A 27,285-nucleotide genomic window follows, 5' to 3' on the forward strand; every position below is an offset into this window, starting at 1 on the left:
TCTGCCAACGTGCATTTTCTGTTTGATAATTGATATTAAAGTCTTTTGAATTTGAAAAAAGCATTAAATCTACTTTAATTAAATCCTATAAAGCAAAAAGAGGACTGATACTAAAGATTATTTTCATTATTGACTAATCTGCTGATTTTTTAAAATGTTTTTATCTTGAATAAGTCTTTCATTTATTGTGAGAAAATTTTTATAAAAACGTCCATCAGCATCTTCATCATATGGAACAAACGGAACATAACAACAACATGACTGACTCAGACATTATTTGGCACCTGAACATCAAAAATACCCATAAATGTTTTGCAGGCAACAATTATGGACACCTTCTAATAAAGTAAAGCTCGAGACAATGGGACCACACCAGCCACAACCCCAAATCTTTGTGTATGGTGCAATGAAACACACAACATGGGAGAAGTGAGCTTGCTGAAATTGGAGAACAGTGCAATGGCCCCTGCTTCAGGTGCCCTTGCTGAGACCACACCAATCTTCAAACTCAGCCTTTTGAAACAGCAGGTGTCTCCAGGACCACATTCTGTCATGATGACACACACACACTTGTACTTGTGAGGACAAGTACAAGTGAGGACACTCATTGACATAATGCATTTCCTAGCCCCTTACCCAAACCTTGACTATCATGACTGAATGTCTAATCTCAATCCAAAGCTAAACCAGAATCTAACCTGAATCCTAGAACCACGTCTTAATCCTCAAACACTGCTTTGAAGGCGTGTCAGAAAGTGAGGACTGGCCAAAATGTTCTCAGTCCTAAAACACAAACTGGTCCTTGCAAAGTTAGAAGTCCATGCACACACACAAACAAACACAGACACATATAACAACAATACCAGCATCCTGTGCTGATTATAATGGAACACAAATTTTAATTTAAAAGAATTATTGAATAACTTTTGCAATTAAATTATTTAACTCGTTAGAGACAAATGCTAACTGCAATTATCACACAGGCAGAACTCAAAATGTACATTGTTATTATTATTATTTTTTTTATTATGAGAGAAACGTGGCTTTAAATTGTTCATCACCCCACAGGTGAGAATAAAACATAAATAAGACATTCTTACAAAATGTTGCATTAAATCACAAATGGAACAATTCATTTTTTTACATTTGATTTGTTTTATACAGAAATCATATTTACACATTTGCCCTTTTTTTTACATCATGAGAATAAAACATTTGTGTACCATTTTTATAGTACAAACATTTCCTCCTTTTCAAAGCAGAGGTATAAAAGCTCTCCTCTCACTCCTGAGAAGACGCTGGGTTCTACTCTAGTGCATTTTATTGTTAAGATTTAAGGCTACGCAGGGTTCACCTGATGGACACACTCGTCTCATGGACAGGCCTATCATCATCGGGGAAGGAGTTCATTTTCCTGACTTGCATCTGCTGATTGTCCCTTACAAAGAGAGGTTTGCGGTTCTGCCCGGTCGCTCCCTCCAACTGTTAGACCTTCCTTTTTTTTTTCCATATTAAAGCTGATGCTGACTGGTTCCACTGAATAACCAATTACAGTCTCTGACAACTTATTTGTTTCTGCAGTCAATTACAAATGCCGTGGGGAAAATGTCAGAGTGAGAGAGCCCACGCTCATCACATTATCTCTGTACGGCAATGACCTGCTGAGAAAAATATGTCAATTTTGCACAGCAGGGAGAAGATGTATAAAAAATAATAATAATAAAAAAAAGCAACAGAGCAGTTTCATACTTTTGGTGGCTGTTATTGTGTAAAGGATGGAACTCACTTAATCATAGGTGCAGTGCTCCCTAGTGGTCAAAACACACCTAAAGCAACAGGAAAAAAAAAAAAAAAAAAAAACATTCCTCTCTGGTTCTTTGATAGGATTACACCAAAAGCCATAAACAAAAGACATGAAGCAACTAATTGGCTGGCCATGTAAGCCTCTTAGAAGACACACTATGATAAACCATCCAGGACAGGAAGTCCAATCCTCAATACAGACGACAAGTTAACAATCAAGCACTTAAACATTAGACAAAAGAGGCAGCAAGGAAGCAGATCAGTGACGCTGCTCTGTAATTCAATGGAAAAGGGCTTTTTTTTGTTGTTTTTACTTCCTACCTGTCCAGCAGGTAGCTGTGTGGCCCACTATGGAGTTAGTGACGCTGAAACATAGGCTTGAAAATTAAGACGGGTCAGACAGGTCACCTTGGAAACATTACATAAAAGCTACAAGCCCCTTTTTAAATTTAGCACGCTAACAAAACGGAACCGCAGCATCTTTTATGTACTTTAACAAATTATCTCGCTTTGGATCATTGTGCTTTTCATGAGCATCAGTGCCCTCGATTATACAATTCCCCAGAACACAAAGATCTTCTCAACTGATCTTTTATACTGATAATAAAAAAAAAAAGAAAATGCATCAACATATTAGGAACAAAGTGCTTAACAACACTGATGTGTTGATTAATTTGAAATGATCAGAGAATTGGGTGGTGTCTGGTTTAGTCATTAAACAGGGACACATAACATCATCTGGTGTTTTTACTTAATGTCCTTTCTCATTTTCTCTAACCAGCTGCTTTGTCCCTAAATTAACAGGCTCCATTTCCTAAAACCATCAGCCGTGTGCGTCTACTATGAGTCTATTATCAGAAATGAAAGAGGGAGGTTGAAAGAGAAAGTTGAACTCTTTAACAGACAGAGGCCATTAGTATGCTACCTGCAGAGTCACATGCAATTAAAAAACGAAGGAAAGCCCCGCTCGTCGGCGCTCAGATGAAAGATGAGGGCTGCATAAAAGCCCATTGACAGGCAGATAAAGCGAGGATCAAGCTAATATCCATCCAAGCCTCTAAAACACACTAAAGGATATGAACTGAGCCATTAGACACAGGGAGATATGTCTCAATTCTTTCATTACTGTTGAGTCTGGAAAAATAGACACGCACATCTGAAGAGTTAAACTCCAAAATGGAGATATCCCTAATTCAAATAAATTAAAACCTCACCACGGAACGTGATTGATGGCATAAAATCATTATAGAGGATTACTGAAGTTATCATGCGCCAATTCCATTTTGCTTACAAACTGGAGACAAAATTAGAGCACGTAATCACATCTGTTTTTCAAATTGTGAGTAAAGGAATGTCAGGCTCCAATTTTCTTTCACTGTGGATTTATACAGAAGCATTTTTGGAAGGAAACACTGGAACAAACACTGAAAACATTGATTAAGAAATGTTGCCAGGACACAAAGTTTAGGCAGATTTTCCTCTGTGGTTTCAGTCCTCCATTATCAATGAAGATGAGTAGGAGAGAGGCGTCTCCAGTGCCACATGGAACTTGTTGACATGCGTATCTGTTTCCAAGTGGCACTTGGATGTCTCTGTATCTTTTTATGTGCGGTTAAAGACACATGGAAACGGCTCTGCTTCTGTAAATTAATAAAACAGCGTGTTGGTGTGGGACTGAAAAAGAGGGGCCGGTTGGGGCCATAAGAGACACAAATACAGGATGGCAGTCGGGCCCATAACGTACTTGGTGGAGCTTGTGAGGAAATCCACTGTGAAATGTTTTCATTGCGATACAGAGCTGTCACAAATGTACATTTTTCTTCAAAACGAAGAAATCATAACGGCTTCTTTGGAAAATGAAACAGGGCTTTTGGACAGAGAATACCCCAAAGTGCACAGCTAATCCATGTTCCTTATTTTTATGCACTGAGTATGTATGCCGACTTGCACTTGATAACCGAATCCCTAAAATAATCTACTTTCTGGAAACTAAACATGGAAACTAAAAGTGTTATTTGATTTAAAAATGCAAGAAAATACTATTTTTTTCTTTTTCTTGCACGTAATGTCAAATAGTTCTATGTTGTGATTCAGAACGTGGACTTAAAAGTCTTTTCAAGGTGATTTCAAAGGTGCCAAAAAAGCCTGGTAGAACACTGCAGTAATATGTGTTACTACTGAGCAATAACACATCGCTCAGGAAGCCAGAACTGTGTAATAAATTGTGTGATGATGATGATGAGGAGGAGCAGAAGGAGGAGGAGGAGGAAGAGGAGGAGGAGGAGAGCCACCTCTCTCAGCAGAAGAAGATCTCTCCGTCCAAGGGAGGCTCAGGGCGGTGCTGGGAGTCTGGAAGGAGGAGATGAGAGGAGTCAGTGTCACTGTCACAAGAGAAGATTCCACCTTTTCGATTTGATTGCTGATTTGTTGTAACATCTATTCTCCAGGGATGTTTAGTGAGCAGCATCAACCTGCTTCATATCGATCAGACCCTTAGCACAGTGCGCTGTGCCGTCATTGAGAGCCGTTAAAGAATTGGCAGAAGCTGCCTCGGTGAGCAGCTTAATGATCATTAGAGCCATCGTTTCATATCCAGAAATGCATTTGGACTTTCATGCGTCTCTTCACAGGGAGTTTACTCAAAACATATTCATTACAAAGAACTAAAAACCTGTGATTTTTGTGTGTGGCTGTTGATGCACACTATCCTCCCTGTGATGGAAATCACCAAGGAAATGGACAAGCTGCTCACATCTGGAAAAAAAATTTAAATAATTGTGTATCATAGTGAAACAGCTGCAGAAACACTCAAGGAAGCAAAAAAAATGATGATGAACAAACTATTATGAATATGTGATGCACATTAAAAAGTGAAAAGTAACATCGGACTGTTTCTGCTGCCAAAGCAGGGAGGAGAGAGGAGAAAAGTCTTTAATGCCTGATATGGTCAGTCTGTCTGTCTTTTGCATTTATAATCACAGGAAATATTTAACAGTGCATGGACAATTTTTCTAAAAAAAAAAAAAAAGACAGCAGGGGGTTGAGTTTTTATTTCCGATTATCATTCACACAGTCTCGTCATGTTGCTACGAGCTGCAGTGATGGAATAAGAGTGGAAAGGCAGCGGGAATAAAAGAATCTTTGCAAGATTAAAATGCAGCTTTAATCGTCGCTATGTTGTTATTCAGTGATAAATTCTACCTCCATACGCAAGACGCTCTGTGGTCAGACCACGGCGGAGGCATGGAAAGCCTGGAATAGCAAAATGATTCGAGTGATGTATAAAAATATCAATTTCTCTTTGCTATGCACCACGTTAACCATGCAGCATAGGTTACCATGGTGACCTATGCTAGCCTGGTTAAAGGTGATACCAGAAAACTTAAGTTTTGAGTTAAGCCAAAAGAGAGCAGGATAAGGCAAAAAAATCTCTTTTTGTGCTACAGGTCCAGGTAAACCACAGTCCAGCAGAGTGGACTGTGGTAACATTTACTATGAGATAAAGGAGACAAAGAAGATGAAGAAGCAGCATAATGCAAGCTGACACTCAGAAACCACGTTTCTTTAAAACACATCACCAGACTGCACGCACATGACAAGCTGAACAGACTGTGATGTGTACTACTAACTATTATACTGCTGAAGATGAGGGTCAGTGTCGTTCAGTGACAAATATCTATAGTTTTTGAAGACTAAACTTAGACTTGTCATTTTTCTCTGTGCCATGTGGATTACAGATGGTTTATTGAACTGATGTATATTTTTATTAGTCAGAGTGTATGCTAGGGCTTTATGTTTCTAAAATCAGAATGATTAAATATACAGTATTATGGGATACAACTACCAGATTCAAACCTAAATACTTTTATAGGTAATATCGTCATAACAACACAGTCTAATCACTTATTGAACTTTGGGCTTGTTGCCACTTACTGAAGTCAAAGCCATCATCCATCTGATAACCAAACATCAAGTGTCTAATCTGAAGCGTCCTTGACAAAAACACAGAGCACCAGCTGCCTGCTGTCTCAGCGTAAGACACAGAATAATTAAACTAAATGTAAATCCATTCACTCCCTCCTGTTCATTCTCTACCTGAGGTCTGTGCACTCCCCCCTTTGCCCTTCTTCTTCTTCTTCTCCTTGCCCTCTTTGCTCTTGCTCTTGGCCAGCTGCAGCAGGCTCTTTGAAATCTGGTTGTTGGCTTCGCTGCCCTTGAGGTTGGTGTGAGTGGAGGATGAGGTAAAGGGATTGAGGCCTTTTCCTTTGGGCTTGGACTGCTGGGGCTGCAGCCTAGGCAGGGAGGAGGAGGAAGAGGAGGAGGAGAGCTCCAGTGGGTCCAGCTCCAGAGACTGGGAGCTGCCGGGGAACGGGGATTCATCAGACGTCGTAGAGGGAGTCCGCTGGAAGTAAAGGAAGGAGGTTAGACAGAGGAACAGCTGTTGTCTACATCTGGAAATGAATATGCAGGAAAGGTGCAGATTTGAATGTTTTTTGCAAGCTTATCCTGAATAAACATAAATGAACATGAACATAAATGTTTCCAGAAAACAGTTTAATTGTGGAAAATCTGGAAATACGACCTTGCTGTTTGGACTGCTGGTTTGCCAAGGGCGCGTTTATATTCACTTTCAAACAGACCCAGGTTCAAGCCTCCAATATAGGCACCAATAAACATAAACCCTGCTGAAGTATTGTTGAGTAAAACACTGAATCCCTCCCAGCTCAGTGAGTGCAGCTGAGGGGGCAACAGAGGAGGCAGTTTTTCCTGCACCGAGCAACAGATCATGTTATTATTACTGTTATGATTTTTTAAGTGTCCCTGCTCACCTCAGCCAGACGCAGCTCCTCCATCTTGTCGAGCTGCCGCTGCACGGCCTCCCTGTCCCTCTGCAGCTTCCTCTGGGCGTCTCTCAGCCTCTCCAGGTCTCTCTGGTACTCCTCCTTCTTACTCTGCAGCCCCTGCCTCTCCTCCTCCAGCTGCTTTTGCTGCTTCAGTACCTCCTCCTCCTGCAGTGGTTCAGAGGTGCATTGACAGATTTATTAAAATTATACAGCCTGGTTTCAGACACTGAAAAGGAAGCCACGTCATCATTGTGTACATTGACAGGATGAGTCTGGGAGTCTCACCTGGATCACTATAGCATTTCAAAATAAAAGGATCATTCTCATATACCATATCATCAACCAATAACTAACTCTCATCAAAACAGAGTCTGATCATTTCCTCCAGATATTCCAAATAGCAATAAAGTCCCATTTTTTGCAGAATTCAGTTACTGAAATGATGCAGAATAAAAATGACTTTCATTTTGTTTACTGAACATGCTGTATTATTGTACATAAATACAATGTACAATGTAACTGTGACTGTACTTAACTGCAACAGTTTACATTTCCTGTTCTGCAACAACCACAAAGCTAGTTTTTATTCACTAACTTCCCAACTTTTATTTGAATGACCTGTTAGTCTAATCTAAAATACAGTAAGCTACAGTAACAATGTGAGGCTGGAAAGCATACTGTAACATTAAACCACAGTTTACCCTATCGTAGCAGACCACTGCTGCCAATATGGCAGCATTTTAAAGGTAAGAATTTAGCAAATCAGTTTGGCTCTTTGCCGTAGGAGTTTGGCAAACTGAAAGTCTGACGTGAAAACCGAGCCAAGGTAATATTAAAACACAGCAGAATGCTTATGCTATGAGAGTGGCTTCAAATGAGCAAGAAACTGCAGTTATTTACAGGGAGACCACACTACATTCCTGTTCACCCAATCACAAGTCATCAGCATCTTCTAAAGCAAAGGACCTGAGTTAGTATGCTAGCTCTGAGCTTATCGTTAGCTGTAAAACCATCCTACTTAAAAAAAAAAAAAAAAGGGTTACATTAAGAATTACAACTGCATAGGAACATATGACAATACACAGCACTAGTAGAAAATGATGCATAGTTACCTGTAAGTGCACGAACACCTCCCTTTCATTCAGCTGCTGTTCCCTGAGCTCCCACTCCTTCTCCCTCCTCCTCTTCTCCTCAGCATGAGCTGCCTGCTGTCTCTGCAGGGACGCCAGCTCCTGCCGCTGTTTCTCCAGGCTGCGCTGCTTCTCCTGTTCAATCAGGGAGCTGGGCCGCGAGGACGGCCGCGACAGAGACGTGCAGGAGGACGAGCGCTCGCTCAGGGCCTGCCGCTGGTCCTCTATGAAACTGTCTTGCTGGACCACCACCGCCTTGATGAGACAGGACCAGATTCACACCCCACAGAGATTAGGTCAGACACATCCATCCTGCTAAGTCTTCAAGACATTATTTTCTCTGTCTGTATAGCTGTGCTCACACTGCACCACAGAGTGTCTAAATTCTCTTTTTTTTTCTCTCTTCTTTTCACACAAGAAGTGAGATTTTCAAATTCACACTGACAGCAAAAAGCTTCACAGAGTTGCATCATTTCAAGTCTGATCTGGAGCACGTGGATTGTACACTGCACGCAAAGTATCTTACCTGCAGAGTGCTGAGCAGGAGATGCAGGTTGGAGACGCTGTGAAGGACCTGCTGTTGGAAAAGAGAGACCACTGAGTATCATATAACCTCAAAACATTACTTCTGTTCTTGCTGTTAGATGTGAGAAAAATCCTGCTCGACTGCATGGAGAAGAGTGTCTGTTTGATGTCGCCTTGCTTACTGCTGCACTTGACTCTGCTTGTTAAAATACACCATGAATGGTAGAAGTGCTTCACTTTAAACGCCGACTTTTTCATTTAATAAGCGCTGGCAGAGGATTTCATGTAATATGAATTTAACAGTGCGCATTAAACCAACTTGAGTTTACAGTGATGTAACCTTTTCTCCATTCAAACACTGACAAAGCGACAAGGCCACTGAGCTTTTAGCCTCCACCAGTGTTTATCTGCAAAACGCTCCAATTAATGTTCACTGGAAACTGCTCAGAGTAACATTTATAAAACAACATATCTGCAGACAGTGTGGCATCACACAAACATACAACATCGGGGTCTGTACAATAAACAGAGGGAGATAAATAACCAGATTGTACAGTTCCAGTATTTTTTGCAGGATAATATTTTATACTTGCACCAATATTTTCCATTAAGCAGTTGACTGGAACAATCCCTGACTTGTTTTTTGTTTAGGCTGCAAAGCTATTAATGCAGAATCACTTGAATTACTATGTGTTGTGCATTTTTTCACAACTTTTACAGAACTTGATTTATTGAAACAGTTCCCAAATATATACTGTTTATTGCAGAGTATGAAGATTAAATGTTAATAACTTGGAGCATACCTATTTCACATTATCAATGTTTCAACTTTACCTTGTCAGAACAGAATGTAAACCATATATATTATGTATTATTCAGGCCATCCATAGTACCTAGTGTTATGACTGGCCTTTTAGAATAATCTTGTGGCATTAACACGGTTTGTCTACTTTACTTTTCCATCTCGGTAAGTTCCACTGCTACCTAACTTTCACTGCTTGGGACGCTTGCTCTGTTCTCATGCATAATGCATTTTCATCTTATTTTTCATTAAAATTCTTCTTAAAGCTTGCTCTTATAGACATGGTTTCATTAAATGACTTCTTCCTTTTACAGTTTGCTTCCCTCATGTGTTGGCTCTCAGTCTGAGCAATTTGGGGTTTTTATTCCTTTGTGTGTGTTTTGAAAAAGGCTAATAACATCTAATGCTACCAATGCAAACATCTACAGCGAGAACCACTGCTGCTATTACTACTGTTTCAGCTAATACATTTATTGATGTTGATAACAATGATGTTGTTGTACAGAGTTTTGACAGTTTCCATGTAAACAGCAGCTCTAATGTAATTAGAGGCAGGAAGTCGGTGCTACCTCACTGTTCCTCTTCAGCAGCAGCAGCAGGTTGGCGTTTCCTCCCTGCACATAGACACAAACACACACTGAGTACAGTCAGAACACAGTAATGCATGTACGTGAGAATGAATACTGTACAGTATGAATATTAATGTGATTATACCTGCACATGTGGGTGTGCTGTAAAGATCTAATTGCATCTGGCTAGGATTATGTGAAATGGATAGAGTAATGCAGCAGCCTTGCAGCTGTTGGGTCACAATGGGTTAAACATCTCTAAAAATGTCTCTTAGACTTACAAAGAAAACAATTACTTAACGTGGGTATAATAGAAAAGGGAATGTTTGAATTTGCTCCACGCTGTATTTCTAATGATGATTCTGACGTCTGTACACACTCCCTCCTTTCACTGCTGAACTCTCTTTGACCTTTGGCTCCACGCCCAGGATATAATGTAAAAGAAAAATTAAGCACTTTTCTCTTGTTCAGGTAGCAGATTTTACAAGGAAGGGCCTGATGTCTGCTTTCAGAGACAAGAAAAATGTTTTTGTTAAACAGCGTACTACAATAGCTTGGCCCTGCTAAAACATTCAAGGAACAATTATGCGTAGTCCAGTAGCTGGATACATGCAGGATAAATGACTACAAAGCCTAGCATCCAGTGCAGAACTACAACAGCAGCACCTAAAGGTGGCCCATTCATTTCCAAGCACTACTGAATTCTTATACAGCTGATGGTCGCCATTAGCAACAGGACCTGGAAGGATATGTCAAGAGGCTAATTCACTGGAGGGAGAGAAGCAGCTAAATTCATCTTAATGGTGTTGTTAATGTTGGAGGACAAATGCACCCCCACACATGGCCTCAAGTTCTCATTGAGGCGTGGGGGCGTAGCAGCTTCAGAGTCAAGAATAATTGGCTGCTGAGATACTAACCTTCTTTAAAACACTGTCAGACTCCGTCCTGCGCAGATCTCCTGCCGTATCCTCGCCCTCGTCTCTGTCTCCACCTGACATAAAGGGAAACCACAGGAGAAAAGATGAGCAGCGAAGGCAGCAATAAATCCACATCCACAATACGAGAACAGGGTCACAATAAACAAATAATAACGTTCCATACTTTTATCTTTAAGTTAAAAGAAAAAGGTGAGGAAGGCGACCAGATTTTAGAGATCACATCCAACAGTTAGGTCAGTAAGTGGTGTTTTCTGTTCTCCACTTTCTCAGACAGAGCTGAGAATCTCTCAACAGGTGTGCAGTACAATTATGAGAGCAGATGTACACCAACATTTGCATAATGAACAGTGACCAATATCAAAAGTGATAAAAGAATACGAGAGGCTGGTAGATTTTAGGTGCACATTAATGATAGTAATTTATTTGATGTGAAAGTTTCTTTGGGTAAGTGCATATTAAAATTGTGAATTACAAAAAGCAGCATAGTCATTAATAAAGAAGTGCAGCCTCAACACCCACAACAACAACCACCCACAAGGATAAAAATGAATCACATTTTCAGGTAAAACAAAACAAAACAAAACAAAAAAATCACTCCTGAAATTTAAGACAGTTTTTACTGTTTGTATTGGTGTTAAATATGGAATAATACCTCATCTGGAAATAATTCTTTACATGTTTTTGTATTGATTTATTGATCATAATACTATTATTTGTATTTTCCTCCCTCGCCACTCACACAAATGTCTTCACGGCTGCAAAGCCCTCTAATAGTAATCTAAAACACTAATGTAAGTTTAGCTGATTTTTTCACAACTCAGAATCTATACATCTCATTTCATTTTTATAATACTTTGTCTCCAGTCTTTACACTTGTTACTGTGTCGGCTCCTTGAACAAAATAATGGGTAAAATGTAGTTTTCAAAATGTCACACTGGTAAAAACACTATATACTGTTATTGTTTCACATCAGTTCTACTGATGTAAAAGTGTGGACCTCTTGCAGCTCAATATCTGCCACACTGTCACTAGAGTCCCACTCTGAGCTTACAAGCCACCAGTTCAGAGATATCGCCCCAGGCCATGTCTCCCTTAGGAAACTTCAGCTCTGTCCAAAACCCTGTCAAATAAGGTTTTATCTAACTGCACTGAACAGGGGCATTGTGGGAAGTGCTGGGTGTGGTGTCTGCTATTATAGGATGAAAAGTGAAATTTTACTTTTCAAATTGTGCTGGGCTTTCAACAGTGTCAGCACACACGTGCAGTCCAGTCACTGAGCTGATGCAGTCATTTGGACCAGCAGGTGGGGATCCAGTGTGTTTGACTGTTAAAGGCTATGAATGTGTGGTTCAGAAACACACTTACTCTTACTGCTGTGCATCTGGTGACTGTCGAAGCCTCCGAAGGTCTCGGCCCGACGGGGCAAACACACCGGACCCACGCCTCCTCCCTCCTGGACACTGGCCATCGCCCCACCCAGGCTGCCATTCACCAGAGCCTGTAACGTCTCCACTGTCACGCACACACAGGCAAACATCAATGTGCAGGTCAGTAAGTGAATTATCCCGGCTAACTGTGTTACAGTTCAGATCTGCTCTCATGAATCCTACCAGGCACTCAACCTGGTATAGGCTCCAGTTGCTAAGCAACTATTGACAATCTGTTTGAACCACAGGGCTCTTTTACTAAAAGTTTAAATATCTTTACCATCTGAGATTATATAAACTCCAGATGCACATACACAGTATTGTATCCATATGTAGACAGAGCATGAAGCACTGTGACCTTCTCAGTGAAAATAAGGATAAACAAAGACTTTTGGTGGATGTGAATCCACAGTAAAACACAATAACCAGAAGAAGCAGAAAAAATGATATTACTGCTGCCAATTCACGTATCAAATAAGGACAATTACTGCCCTAGGCTTTGGAAGGAGGAGGTGAAAAATACATTCTGTAATTGTGTAGCTAAACCTTTCCTGCTACAGCAGTTTTAAGCGAAAGACCATTACAGAAGTTCTCCTTCATACATCTCTCCTGCAATAGAGCGGCAGACAATCCTTCTGTAAATGTCGCACAGTTGCAAAACCTGCATACTTTAAACAAATCTGGGATTTTTTAACCAATTACATCTTTTCTGCAGCAGTACTTAAAGATCAGCTGTAAGACTGCACTTTCTCAGTCTTCCCCGCGTAACTCACAACTCTGACCGATCCAGTAACTCAGCATTTGGTGAGTGTGTATAATTTAAAATGCAAATATAAAAAACACAAGACAGCTCTTGGCACATCCAATATACCAAGAAATAGTGCTCTATGACAACACAGCACTGCACAGCAAATTACAATGAATTACAACACAGTTTTTCCTGCATCTTTTTCAGTCAGTAATCTTCAGTCAATCTTCTGACTAAAGATTTTATTTTTGTCTTCTTGAGAAGAAGACAAAAAGGCTTGAACACGTTTCTTATATAGGTATTTTTGCAGCATTTTTAGTTTGCAGACCTGGTTATTTGAATTTCAAGAGCAATTTAATGTGCAGAGAATGCAGTGTGCTTCTCTGTCTTTCTCCACACTTCATTCTCTCTCTGTCACAATATACAGTATCTCCCTCTGTTCACTTTTCAGCTCATGCTGCTTTTTTCTCATGCACATTTGATGAACAGGGCTGCCAAAGCACCAAACAGTGCTAGAAGAAAATCCTAAAACACAGTCTGACTCCTTTAATGTTTTCTATACACTCTTTAAATCATCTCAAAACGTAAACACAAACATCTCCCCCAAAACTTCTGCTCTCACAGGCTCTGAGATCGAGCCAATTACTTCCCAAATATGTCAGAAAAGGTGAATCACTGCATTACTTTGTTTGCTGCAAATGGGTTTTTAGTTAATAACCAGGTTTTCTTAACAAAATGGTCTTGTCTAGCTAGTTTTCATCTAGCCCTCCAGATGGTTGTCCAAATGGAAATTTTTCACATTCAGACTCAAAAGTGTGTACAAATTTAGGTATTTGTTCACAAATAATACGTCTTTTTCATAGCAGACAAATTGACTCATAATACCACGAAAAGCTCAAGTGTATGTTATAATATAAATGACAGCTCTGTTCAGTGTGGATGTCCCAGTGGCAGGGACTCGCTATTGTGCATCCAGGCTCACTGGCTTAGCTTACTGGGACACTCAGTATGGAATAGAGCCATTGTTAATGTTATTATAAACAAGTGAGCCCGTTTCAAAATATTTCGAATATAGGCTAAAAATACAGGGGTCAAGATGCAGCCAGCAGCTAACTAACTGACTCCAAGGCAACGTTATACTTCCTCTTTACAAGGAGGGAGTCTGGGTTTTGTCTGAAGCACAATCCAAAGCATCTGAATTTGCAAACACCTGGTCACAGGGTAACAGGGAAAGCAATAAGTCTTGGTGGTGTCTAACACCCTGTTACTGTTAACATACTGTCTCTATTCACTTCAGTTTATTCTCTCTCACTCCTAAGAAATCTCAATGAACAATTCATCTGGAGCACATTTACAATAAACACTCTCTTTCTCTGTCTTACCTTCCAGCAGGGCATCCTTCATGATGGACGCCCCCCTGGGTGGCTCCTGGCTGCAGGCTGCCCTGAAGAAAGGCTCAACCCGCTGGCAGGCTTCCTCACCTGGATTCAAGCCCTCCCACATCCCCCTGAAGAGCCGCACCTTCTCCTCCAACAGAGACATGATCTCTGTGTCTTTCTGCCTCAACAAATCTGACCAACAGAGACAGACGGACAGTGAGGAAAACACTTTGTGATATTAGAAGAAAATTTATCCCGCTTTTGCTTCTCTCACCTCTCATCTCCTTCGCTTTAGTCTCCAGCTGCCTCTTGTCATCTTCTGTCTCGCTGGGAATCCCTTCATCCTCATCCTTCTCCCTGTCCAACCAAGAAAAAAAAAAAACATATTTCATCTAAAAATATAAATAGTACTGGGGAAAGAAATTACAAACACCTTTCATCTACAGTTTTGACAAATCAATACTATTCACAATATGTACATATACATCAAGAACTATATGTAACAACATGTATAACTAGTGCTGAAATCAGTTAGGCTACAAATCAATTAGCTGACAAGTACATTTTAATAATGTTTTATTATAAGACTTAAGATACACAACAATATGAATTGCCAACATTTTTGATAATCAATTAACAATTTAAGTCATCTATCAGACAAAAAATGCACTATTCACTATTCACATTTTACAGACTAAACAATTCTTTAAAAACAGGACTAATTAACATAATCATAAGCTTGAGCCTTATCTACAACCAATTCGTCTATACAACACTGATATCACAGAACAACACAATACTATACAGGGATTAGGCAACCCTGAGTGCCAAAGATTTGACATATGTGATGTTTTTGGTGGAAAAAAAAAACTGTCATAGCATAAGTGGAAACTGATGCTATGACAGTTCTTTAATCTCCTCCATTCCTGCCAATAGCTTGATCTCAGTTTTGTATTTTGATGGAAGTCAGACAGTGAGAGAGAAAGAGAGAGAGGGAGAGAGAGAGAGAGAGAGAGGGAGAGAGAGAGAGAGAGAGAGAGAGAGAGAGAGAGAGAGAGAGAGAGAGAACAGAGTATTAAATCTCTCTCCTTCCCGCTGGCTGTAGTCAAATAATCCTCTGCTTATAGTGAGCTGCCCTTGAAGCCAATCCAGCATTAGACTGTCCCTGAGTACATCCCATCCCCAGGTAGAGTAGTGCTAATCCTCCTGACAGCACAGTGCTCTGTCGCAGCTTACCGTATATTACTATCTAGAGACCTGGGCTGGGTCTAACTTCTGGGTTACAACACAGATGCTCTGTGGGTGAACTCTGAGAGGCCAGCACTGAATGTAAAACACCATGAAGGTCGAGTTTGTTTTGCAGTCGAGGTTATGGAGTAAATGGGGCAGGTTAGGTCAGGGTCTAAGTTTGGACTTCCTCTGGTAAAACTTTAAGTAAAAAATGTCAAAAATACTCTTCTGGTAACAATGTCAAAAATATTTATTTAAGTATTAAGTATTAAGTATTTAAGTATTCATTAAAGCACCAGAAATATGCCCTACTTACATGGACTGCATGGCTTCCTGGATGAGCTGCATCCAGGTGTTGCGTTCGTCCTTTGAGCTGGCCAGGACCTCCATCATCTCCGGCTTCTCGATGCCTGCTGTGATGAGGAAGAGGCCGCGCTCTTCGTTAGCTACCTCTCTGACGATCAGCTTCTGGAGGGAGATGACTGTGGAGCGCTGGTCCTACAGGGAGAGGAGGGTGGGGAAGGAGGGTGGGGAGGGATTGATGGAAGCGACAAGGGAGGAGAATGAAGAGAAAAAGAAAGATGACAGTGGGAGGGTCGAGGAAGAGGAGGGAGGAGGGAAGACAAATGGTGGGGATGGAAAAGGCAGGATGAAGGGTGGGTTGAAGCGCCAGAGAGAAAAGGAGGGGGGAAGAGGAATAGGAGAAAGATAATTATGGGAGGAGAAAAGGAAGCAGAGGGAAAAAGCAAGACAGAAAAAAGTGCAGCAAAGACAGAGAGAAGGAAGGTCAGTCAGAGAAAAAGGAGGATTATAGAGGAACAACAAAGATGTGGGAAGAAGAAGACAAAATGAGTTTCTGGTTATCATCCACATTAGAGTCAGCTGTCTTGTGGAGCATCAGCAGTCCTGCATCCTTAAGGCTGTAAACACTGTAAAACACATTTTAGTACGGTAACACCACAAACCACAGTTTCGTTTCTGCTCTGTCAGGTAAAACTCTGAATGTAACCACATCCTTACTTCTTTTTTCCTGCAATCTCTTGTCCAAGGTTTAAAGAAAGAAAGAATAGGTTTATATTTTTTTTTATACCACTGTTTTCCTACCGTGACTATGATGTAAAAACTAGGAATAAAATTCATTGTCCTTGCTCTGTGCAGAGATGCATTCTTAAACCCAAAGTGCAAGTTAGAGTCAGTTTCTGTACAAAATTCTCTCTTTGTTTTACTATCTTTCAACTGCAGCTCAGCAAAGAAACAAAGACTGTGGCAAGAGACTAGAGAATATAAAGGCTATAAAAAAAGGACTATAACCCTGGATGATGCCCATCTGATTTGGCTAACTCAGACCCCTGAAGCGTCATTTTAGCCACAGCTTCACAGAAACATGTTATATCTCCTGTCCAGGTGCTGTGACCTCTGTCACTGCTGGCTGTGTCTACAGCAGGTGACCAAAACTCAACCTGGGACACATGGCTGTCATCCATTTAGAGCCACATGTTATTCCTTTTTTTGTCAATGTCAACAGCCTCGACTCAAACATGCCAAGCCTTTTTTTTAATGATGGATGTGATCATTATGCCACAGGCCTGCCTCTGTTTTCATTCCCCTGACATGTGTGTGTCTCTGTGTGTGCGTGAGAGAGAGAGAGAGAGAGAGAGAGAGAGAGAAATGGAAAGAGAGAGAGAGAGACATGCCATGCCAACTGTGAGTCCTGTAAACATGGAAAAAATGACTCAAACCTATATGATTTATCACACTTGGATTAGATGCCTAGGGCCAGATCAGCTTTATTAGGTGCAGCTAGCGAGCTAGCTAGAGGCAGGCAACTTTACACAATGGGAATGCTAAGCAGGGCAGCTAATGCTAACAGCAACAACAGTGGGATAGGAAAATATGACAACAACATCTCTGGCAGAGCTCATAAGACCTCTATTACTGGAGGGAGGGAGGGAATGTAGAGAGAGGAGCGAGGAGAGAGAGAGGGAGTGAAGAGAGACACACAGAGATGGAAGGAGAGAGAGAGATGACAGCAGGATCCTACCAGCATGGCGAAGACATATTTCTGGTCTTTCTCTTGGAGGAAGACAAAGACATCTGACAGGAGCAGAGCATGAACATCTGGAGGATCAACGGGAGAAAAGTAGTTGTGGTCAGATAAGAGAAAAGTTCAAATATATGGACATATTTCCATATTCCCATATTCTACATATTGACAAAGAGAAAGAGAATCATGTCATTCAGTAAAAACATTCGTAATCACTCTAACCCTTTAGTCTTCCCTGGCTGTTCTTCAGCTGCAGCGCTCCGTCGTGGATCAGCCTCCGCCTCAGCAGATCCTCCCTTGCGAAAATTTGACCGCTCTTCATCATCATGATGGACTTACTGTCCATGCGGCTGTGGAATTCCTTCAGACGCCGCCTTTTCTCGTGCTCGTTCACCTTGCTATCAACCGCTGCAATCACCTCCTTCACCAGCCGAACAGCCTCCGTCAGGTCATCATAGTCTTCCTCGCCCTCTGTGTTCAACATATGATGAGAGAGGTTAGAAAGGCAGAGGTGTAGCAGCCTTAGCAAAAGTCTCAGGTTAGATTATAACCAGACCGTAAAACCTTTAACCCCACACGTCATTCTCAGTGGGATAAAATCTAAGCCGACTATCTATTCGGTTCATTTTTTTTATGTGAAAAGTTAAGATTTTAAAAGGTTATTTTTATGAAGGTGCAAAACCAGCAGGGTCAGAAAACCAGGCAAAAGCCATTAATATAAGGCAAATACATTTGGTAATTTAATGGTTCCAGACCAGCATACTAGAGCCAGATGGGTAGAGTGGCACAGCTGAGGAAGAGCATATGCACAGCAGAAGGGGCAGTGAACTTTTGGTATCCATTTTGGCGTTTAACCGTGCCTGCGTTTCCACTCATTCGCAGAGAGAGTAATGAAAGTCTTTCTATGGTTTGAGTTGGTGGAGTTGGACACACAAATCTCAACAAAGTCACGTAAACTACTTTCATGTGTGTTGAGTTTTGCCTCTTTCATTCTGTCATATTTGTTTCTCCCACCTGTATAATTCGGAACGCACACCAAATGCTACTGAGACTGAGCTGCAGTTGTGGTCACCAAATTTTGAATATGTGTTTGCCTCACCCACATTCCTCCTCCTCCTCCTCCTTGAGACAGGAACAAGAGTTGCTTGTGAAGTTTCTGTTAATAAGATTATTGTATCTCAAAAATACACACTGTTCTGCCCATTTATCTCATATGTCAGTTCAAGTCATTTGTATGCAACACTGGCTACACTGCCTGACCAAAGAGTTTCTGCTCTTTAGGTTAATTACAATAGATATTCTGAATACATCTTCTTTTCACAAGTGTTAAAAAATTACTTCCCTTTTTCCTGAAAAGGTCCATTCAACATACCTTAATGGGATTTTAGGATGTAGAATATAATGTGCTTAATAAAGCACACTCATGATTACCTATATTACTGATTAGAGTTTCTGGCATTTTCCTCTAATGCTTGTAACACGGTGGATATTTTGAACTGTATTATGGTCAGAGAGCAAGGTGTCAGAATAGATGAAAAGAAATATGGAAAGTTATGGAAAGTTATTATAAAATCTCCTGACCTGACCTATTGTTTCTGTTGCTAATCAGCATTTCAAAGCTCTGGTGCTCTTGCGCTGAACTTTTCACTTGTCAGTCAATCAGTGTAGTCAGTGCACTGACATTTTCCTTAAAGCCTCTGAAAGTTTCAAGTGTCACATATTTCTCTATATCATTACAGATTAATGACTAAGTAAGGTCCCATTGCTCAGAGTAAGAAGCTATGGAGAACATCACAAATAAATCAACATTTTGGGAAATGTGTTTACTCTCTGTCTGTGTGGTAAAAATGAGATACCATCAGCGGATGTTTAGCTCGGTTTAAACAGCAAGCCTGGCTCTGTACGAAGGTAACAAAGCCTCTGAAGCTCACTAATTAGGATGTTTTGTCTTGTTTGTTTAATCCACACAAAAACCGAAACAAGTTGTGTTTTTTACGGGAGTTTCCGTGCTTTTTGCCCTCAGACAGAGCCAGGGTGAGAGTAGCCTTGTTTCTAGCCTTTGTGCAAAGCTAAGCTAACCGGCTTCTGGCTGTAGCTTCTTCTTTTGCTGACAAGATGAAAAGATCGATATCGTTCTCACAGCTAAGTCTCTGCAAAAAAGCAAATAAGCATGTTTTCCAAAATGTGAAACTATTCATTAAAATGTTTTGTCAATATAGTTTCCATTTCAGTTTCAATTTCTTTTGGGCAACTTCGGCTATCGCTGCTCATGATAACTATGAGACTTATCTGTCAAAGTTAAACTGAATGTGTAAAAGCTTTTCTTTCATTGTCTCTGCCAGCCCCAGAGTCAGTATGTCTCTGATATACTTCTCATACTTATTGTTCACTTGAGTTTTTGACTCAACATGTGACATTTACCCCCAAAGTGGAATATTTTCCCCTGTGGCTGCCGTACTTTAGTCCTCCAGAGCACCAAAATACTATCTTTAACTGGTAGTGTACTGTGTTATTTCCACTCTGTATATCAGAGTTGGCAGGAGAGAGTCTTCTTAAAGCACCTTGGGGATTAAGTCAGAGCTCCCCCATCCCACATGGAACTATAAACAGGCTTTGGGGAAGGATTAGAGAGAATGTACACAGTGGGAGGCCAAGTGACGAGAGCTGCTTTAATTCAGATATAAATATGGTGTGAAACATTTCAGCTCCTCAATGTATGCGTGATCCATTATCCTAAGAACACCCATCCAACATCTGTCACATTTTTCACAAAATATATGAAAGTGTGTGAGAGAAATTCAACTTTTCAGGAGGTTTCCTAAAACATGTGACACTGCAGTATTACCACATCCAAAATGTTTATATGTGGTTTGAACTGCAAATCAACTTGTTTCACCAACCTTTTCTAGATCCTAATGCATTGATTGGCCTTATTCTGTCACTTACTTATGGAAGAACCCTTCAGATGAAAGCATAATTTACACAGCTCACTAGCAGAAAGTTTCAGTTTAAAAAAAAAAAAAGACAGAATTTGATTTTCTTTACTTATAAACAGATTTATAACTTTAAATTCACTCTTTTACTCCTCATTAACAGGTAAAAAGAGTGTAGTACAGTACATTTCACTCATCTATTTTTCTGCGTCTTTATTCCGCAATAAATTGGGGTAGAAATCATTGGTAGTAAAACTATAGGTTTGATCCTTTGAGACCAATATTAGATTACTACTATTGAACTGACTGTGCCTGAAAACCACAATAAAGTTAGCTGCTTTGTTAGCCTGCAGTGATGATCTGTGGTTATCCAGGCTCTTTCCAATTAAAACTCTCTCAATTCAAATAACTATGCACACAGTGAAAGCATGGATGACCACTGAGAAGATCCCGACATGGAGCTAACCTTTAGTGTGCTGTAGCATCCTCTGAATCAACACCGGGTACTTTGTTATCCTCTGGGTCACCAGCAAGATGCATTCTGGGATACCAAGCCTCCGCACAATGCTGCTGCTCATCTTTTTCTGGACAAATCAACAAAAGGTGCTTTAGTAAAACATACTCACTCAAAACAAGACAAGGTTTCAAATAACTAATGATAAACCATAAAACTAACTCACCGTAGAACAAAACTATAATGATAATAACTGAAAAGGTTTTTACTATGATTATGGATATGACAGTGACACAAGGGTATAATCAGAAATAAAACACTGTCTGCAGGGTAATATGGCTTTTATACAAATGTTCCCAATACCTGCACTGACAGAAATTAAGTGCATATGCAAAAGAATAAAGACAAAAGAAAAGCAGAGTGAGAACTAGCTCCCTGCCTAATACAATAGCAACAGAAAACAACGTTTGTTCAACATTCAACAAAAACAACTGTGTCTGGAAAACCAGGCATCTCCAAGAAAAATACATCTTAAACACAAAGCAGTAAAATGGCAGAACAATACAAAAGCATGACAAGAGACTGCTCCAAACAGTAACACCACAGTGGGATAGATGTATGACAAATTCATAAAGGGCTGAGATGAAGGCCTTACTTTGATGAAGGCTTTGAAGCGTTTGTCTTTGGTCAGTAGGTCCTTGTAGAAGTTGACGGCTTCATTGTGGCGACTGCAGAATCTTCCGTAAATCCTCCTCATACTGTCACCGTTGGATCCTGAGAACTAGAGCAGAAATTGACAGAGATTAATACACGAAACAAACAGAAATGCTAATGTGGAAAGGTAACACTGTATGTATTAATGCTCAGATTTCTATTTCTAATTTGAACTCAGTTGTTTAATTTCAAAACTTTAACAGAGAACTGGGAGAAATGTAAGAATCTTTTGGTGGTATTGGGCACCAAAACAATGTTTAATTCAGAGAAGGCATACATGTATGCAGCATACAAAAACAGTAGCATTTGCTAAGGATACAAACAGTTGACATTATTTTTCCTAGAGCTAAGGGCAACTACTTTTTACAGCTGGTCTTGAAAAAAAATCTGGTAGCTAATGTTAATGGAAGGTTTCTAATGCATGCGAACGCACGCACACACACACGCACACACACACGCACACGCACACGCACACACACACACACGCACACACACACACACACATTCTGACAAATATCCTTTTTACATGAAATATGTTTGCAGTCTCCATGTCTCCTGTGCGACTAGCTCATGTAAAATCACCAGTAAAGAAAAAAAATTTCATTATAGGACCTGCATCCCCATCCCATCTCCAGACCAGCCCCCCTCTGACCTGGTTGACCAGGATGTCTCCTATCCTGTTGATGATAAATCCTCCTTCCAGGTACCCCCCCTCCAGGTGGCACTCCCTCTTCCTCTCCAGGAGGCGTAGGAGGTGCTGCGTGTGGAGCTCCAGGAGCTCGTCTAGAGCCGGGAACAGCTTCTCCACTGTCTGGAGCTCTACCTGCAGCTCCTTCTGCAGGCCTTTACTGTAGACTTCTGACATTATACGCAATGTCCGGATGTGATGCATCTCTGTCTGCATCAGCTCTGAAGGACAAACCAAGAAGTGATACTTAGACAGAATGACATAAACTGCAGTTTTAAATCTTTCCACATATGTACATGGATGTTTCTCAGAAGCCTACAGTTTCACTGAATTCTTGACTTAATTTTGCACATCACTGCACAAATTTATTTGCCACAAGTAGATTCTAATCAAAAGCTGGAGACATCTCAGGGACTTTCACAGCAAACAGCATGCATCATAAGGCATATTTAAATTAGAGGAAATCTGTAGCCTGAATAGGCCATTGAGGTTTAGATGCAACTGAAAAAAACTGAAGTGAAAGCCGTCACATTACCATGAGGGAAAGTGGCTCTACTAAAACCCCAAAACACAACACAACACACTTGTGTCACATGACATAGCACAGCTCAGGTTATTATGTCAGGTGACATTACAGTGACAGAATTTTTTTTTCATACTACTGAAATTGGGCTAAAAGACAACAACCCATCTTGAATTCTTTCTCTGCTTTGAGTTACCATAAATTAGCACAATCATTGTTTTCTATCTAGGGTCCAAAAATGAGGGACAAACACTTAATAACTATCATTATTCCTTCATTCGTCCTTTAACGTATTCAGATCACTTTTAAGAGAGAGTTTTTTGAGATGTACCGTAGATGACATCTTGTCTCTTCACCAGCTCTTTGTCCAGCTGCTGCAGGTACTGCTGCTCCACACCTAAACTCCACGAATCAGCCTCCAGCTCTTTGGCCTCTGCCTCAAACTCCCCCATCAGCTGTCCGTCCATCATCTCCGTCCCTGCACCAACAACACAGCTTGCATTTACAATCTGAAGCTCTTGTTTTATTTTCTGTATCATTTCATTATACAGCTTTGATATAACCTTCCATTTAAACTGGTATATTGTTATTTTCAAGCACAGTTTAAATCTTAAAATATTAAGGTTGCTGTTTTCAATATTTCTACTATTATTCTTTATCTTACAGAATTTTTCATTATTCTTACCCTGAACTAGTTCAGATAAAAAAATGGTAGAAAAGTTGACACTGTCTGACTGAAGATGCATGAGTGTGTATGTGTGTGTCTGTGCCTGTAATGACCTTCATCAATGAGTGATTCCATGGACTCTGTGACCTGGTTGGTTCTGTTGAGGGAGTCAGTAGACTGGGAGAGATACCGCAGGCCTTTAATGGGCATCTCGTCAAACACCGGACTGAATGGAGAGGCGATAATAATAAAGGTTACATTAACGCTGTTGTTTCCGTAGCCGTCACGGCCACAGATTCCCACTGAGCTGCTCAGACACACATGGTGAGCTGTGGATGCTGTGGTAAAATGAAGGATCAAAGACAGACAAACTAACAAACAAAACTAAATAATAATAAAATTACTTCAATACAGAACAACAGAATATTTCATTTCATTTAAATGGAAATGTGAACACCTCAGGATGCTCATTACATTCACACGCGCACACACACACACACGCACAGATCAACTCACCCAGCGATGTTGCTTATGGATAGACTCTTGGACAGGTTGTTGCCATGAAAGGTCATGATGCTGGTGTGTCTCCGTGATGATGGGATCGTCAGAGAAGAATGGTCTTCAGGGGACAAGATGGCCGACCAGGGGCGCTCCCTCGTCCCACCAGCTGGACCAGAGACAGACATACAGTCAGCAGTAGCCTCTAAACCATCCACTAACCACATGGGATCCTCGAAGCATACTTGAAGATCCCCTTTAAACCCAGTATTTTCTGTTTGGTACATTTTCATTTAGCTGCACAGTTCACTTCTGATTCTCCAAATGTAGAAAAAAAAAACACCTTTTGTTTAGCTTCTTGACAAATTAGTTTTGAAATAATCCAGTGGGTTTTGAAAAGTTTTATGAGTCTAGGCTTGAGGATTCATTTAGTCCTTGGAGAATTTTATGATCCTTTAACTGATCTAAAAACAAATAGAGATACTGGTGTTTCACCCAAAAGAAATAAGAAATCCTGCTAAGAAATCTTTTCTGTTCACTTTGAATTATAGCACAGGGGACTGTAATATCATATCCTGTGTTCTGATGAATTTTCCAGTGAGGAACCCTGATTTTGATCCCTGAATCTCAAACCGACCCTAAGAGAACAACTTTTTTTTTCAAAGTGAACATATAGAAACTCTACTTTTAGCTAAATTTGATGCAAATAATTGCTAAAACAATTATAACAATGAATCTGCAAATAATTACGGGCCGTGATGTTTACATATGGAATCCCATTTTGGTTCAGCACTCACATTTGTTCCTCATCGTGACTGTGGGGAAAGAGCTTGAATCTGGTACTGCAAACTGCTGCTTGGGCAACTAGCCAGAGAAACAGAGCATAAAAGCAGAAAGGATGAGTTGAAATCAATATTGGCTGCAAGACAACAGAATACTACAGAATCAGTGGTGGAGTAAGTGTGAGGGAACTTTTACCTTCATCTTCACCTTGGCACAAACAGGCAGGCTGTCCCTGCAGCCCTTGTGGACGGAAGCATTACAGTCTGGAAAGAAAAGCAACAGAACGCTCAGTGAATACTATGAGCCTGGTGGTGGAGGTGGGGGTGTTGAGGGTTTGTGGAAAGGTGGGGGCCAGAAATTCTGACTGGTTTTCATAGCCGGCCAGGAAACTCCACCAGCCCACTAATGAAAGCCAGACCAGAGCAGAACATGTGATGCAATCGAGATGTAATACTTCTCATGGATGAAGGGAAAAAAAAAAGAGAGAGATAGGAGGAGGAATGACGCAGAGGCATACAAACAGAACTGCATGGGAAAATTTCAATTATATAAACATTCCCAAAACACCCTTTTGGAGCAAGTGTCATCATGCAAGACTAATAAAATAAGATCTGCTGTGTAATCTGATCCCGTTTAGTCAATCAAGGACTGAAATTCTTCTGTTTTCCTTTAGAAACTACCACACAATGTTTAGATTTTACACTGTAACTCCTTTTTTAAGAGTCGATTCTGAAGCCAAAACCTGTCTACATACAAGTGAACAACTCAAGTGGTCGACCAGGAAGTGCCAGCAAGAGGAACAACAACCTCTGGTTTTGTCAGTATCTTCACAAGGCTTCTGTTTCCAAGTTTCCACTAATTTTCATAGAGGCCTTTTTCTATAAGACAGAAGTGCTTTAAACAGAAAAGTTGCACAAGTGAAACCCACAAACTCTATCAGGCCCAGTCATCCTGGCTAAAATGCATACAACATTTCCGCTCTTGGGATTACATCAACACACATCACACTCACAGTCATGGTGAGAAAATAATCCTGTGTTACTCGACAAGCATAGAGGGGCGGTAACACAGTCGGAGTTAGAAGTTCCATTTTCATAACCTGAAAATATTTACACGTGTTACTGGAAAAACAGACTTCCACCTAGTATGTGTGATATATCAAATCATTACCCGCACAGTAAAAACAGCTAAAATTACTGCAGTGATTTTTTTTTTTCCCCTGTTAAATGGTCTTATTGCGAATTTTACTGTGTTTTGTGCATGTCCAACTAAATCCAGCTAATCTGAGACAAAGGACCACTGTATTTGTCTGTTGAATGGACACCAGCCAGACATCTGCGAGCACAAACCTCCAGAAAACACCCTCAGAACTGTCTGTGGTTCCAACAATTTGAACCAGAACGACTGAACACAACAAGAGCTGTTTTTGCCAGTCTGAAGTATCTGAGGCAGATTGTGACCATTGAGAGGGTCGCTGTGCTGCTGTGATCTACTGCAGAACTGGTTTCTCCTTTTTAGGCTCTGTCTGGGGTTGCGCCAAGGGCTTGTGCAATAAACTACATCCTCTTTGGGGCTACTGTTGCTGCTTCAGTGGAAAACAATGCAAAAACTGTTTTGTTGTCTGTTCTGAAAGCCTGACTGACTGGGACATCAGAAGTAGCCCTTTAGGGAGTTTCACTACTTCATACAGATCATGAGGCTGGCTCAGACAAGTGTGAGCCGTTTACAGCTAGCTGCCAATATACAGTACACAAGGCATACAAAGTGTATTGAAAGGTCTTTTTTGACATGGTAACACACTCACTATATAACATGAATACAAATGATTAATGTTTTCAAATGTTGATGAAGTTTTACACCAGTGAAGGAAATAAGAGGCCTGAATTTTCAATTATGATCAACTGTGAAACAAGTTGTTACATATTTAAATATAAATGTATTCAACTGTATGATCCAAAAGCAGTGACTGAGCCTTTACAGTAAAGAGATGAGACCTCCCCAACAGCATGATTCATGCTTGATGATGTATGTCCCCTGAGGACCTTTTCTTCTTCACTATGGTTTCTTTTTTTTCTCCTCTCTGAATGTTTCCGACAGTACAGAGAACTGAGTGTTTTTTCCGATTAGAAATGAATTTATAATAAGACGAATTCCTTTTAAAGAAAGGATCACAGCACTTAATGGGCTTTGATTAGACTTAAAGCAACAGGAGTACTGATCAATGAAAGAACAAAAACTGGAGCCAAACAATGCAAGAAAGAAAAAGAAATGAACAAAGAAAGGTACTTACGTGTGCAGTGGAAAACATCTTTGCTGTTGAAAGCCTTATTGCACAGGGAACACTGGGCTGCCTGGCCTGAGCAGACCGGTGTGAACAGGTGACCGTTCACAGCCTTGCCCTCCTTGTCTTTCTCCTTTTTCTCTCTTTCTTTTTCCTGCACAGATGGAATTATCATAGTTAATAACACCAACCAACTATGAACTTTACTTCAATAATCACTTTGACTTTCATGCCAGCCAATTAGATACTTGGGAAAAGGGCTGTGCTTAGATTAGACTAACTTACCAGACATCGACAAAATGTC

At 40.5% G+C, this 27,285-nt stretch overlaps 1 protein-coding gene across 5 annotated transcripts in view; it reads right to left on the bottom strand.

Annotated features, from left to right (window-relative positions):
• Positions 1–1,451: 1,451 nt before the first annotated feature.
• Positions 1,452–27,285, bottom strand: part of LOC121190639 (A-kinase anchor protein 13) — a 95,851-nt gene continuing 70,017 nt past the window's right edge. For 2 of the 5 annotated variants that reach the window (XM_041051912.1, XM_041051672.1), the window contains 22 exons: positions 26,991–27,135; positions 24,896–24,963; positions 24,715–24,781; positions 23,936–24,086; positions 23,533–23,645; positions 23,084–23,230; positions 22,194–22,450; positions 21,483–21,608; positions 20,840–20,957; positions 17,663–17,911; positions 17,438–17,514; positions 15,713–15,894; positions 14,441–14,523; positions 14,170–14,358; positions 11,978–12,124; positions 10,591–10,664; positions 9,674–9,718; positions 8,304–8,354; positions 7,760–8,032; positions 6,633–6,812; positions 5,899–6,205; positions 1,452–4,152 (listed from right to left, as the gene is read on the bottom strand). In XM_041051912.1, the coding sequence (XP_040907846.1) occupies positions 4,100–4,152; positions 5,899–6,205; positions 6,633–6,812; positions 7,760–8,032; positions 8,304–8,354; positions 9,674–9,718; positions 10,591–10,664; positions 11,978–12,124; positions 14,170–14,358; positions 14,441–14,523; positions 15,713–15,894; positions 17,438–17,514; positions 17,663–17,911; positions 20,840–20,957; positions 21,483–21,608; positions 22,194–22,450; positions 23,084–23,230; positions 23,533–23,645; positions 23,936–24,086; positions 24,715–24,781; positions 24,896–24,963; positions 26,991–27,135 (3,102 nt within the window). In that variant the 3' untranslated portion in view covers positions 1,452–4,099. Of the gene's footprint in view, positions 4,153–5,898; positions 6,206–6,632; positions 6,816–7,759; positions 8,033–8,303; positions 8,355–9,673; positions 9,719–10,590; positions 10,665–11,977; positions 12,125–14,169; positions 14,359–14,440; positions 14,524–15,712; positions 15,895–17,437; positions 17,515–17,662; positions 17,912–20,839; positions 20,958–21,482; positions 21,609–22,193; positions 22,451–23,083; positions 23,231–23,532; positions 23,646–23,935; positions 24,087–24,714; positions 24,782–24,895; positions 24,964–26,990; positions 27,136–27,285 lie in introns of all 5 variants that reach the window. The other 3 variants (XM_041051835.1, XM_041051587.1, XM_041051755.1) reach the window with 2 other exon arrangements.

This window comes from Toxotes jaculatrix, chromosome 1 (assembly GCF_017976425.1).
Source record: "Toxotes jaculatrix isolate fToxJac2 chromosome 1, fToxJac2.pri, whole genome shotgun sequence".
Lineage (NCBI taxonomy): Eukaryota > Metazoa > Chordata > Actinopteri > Toxotidae > Toxotes > Toxotes jaculatrix.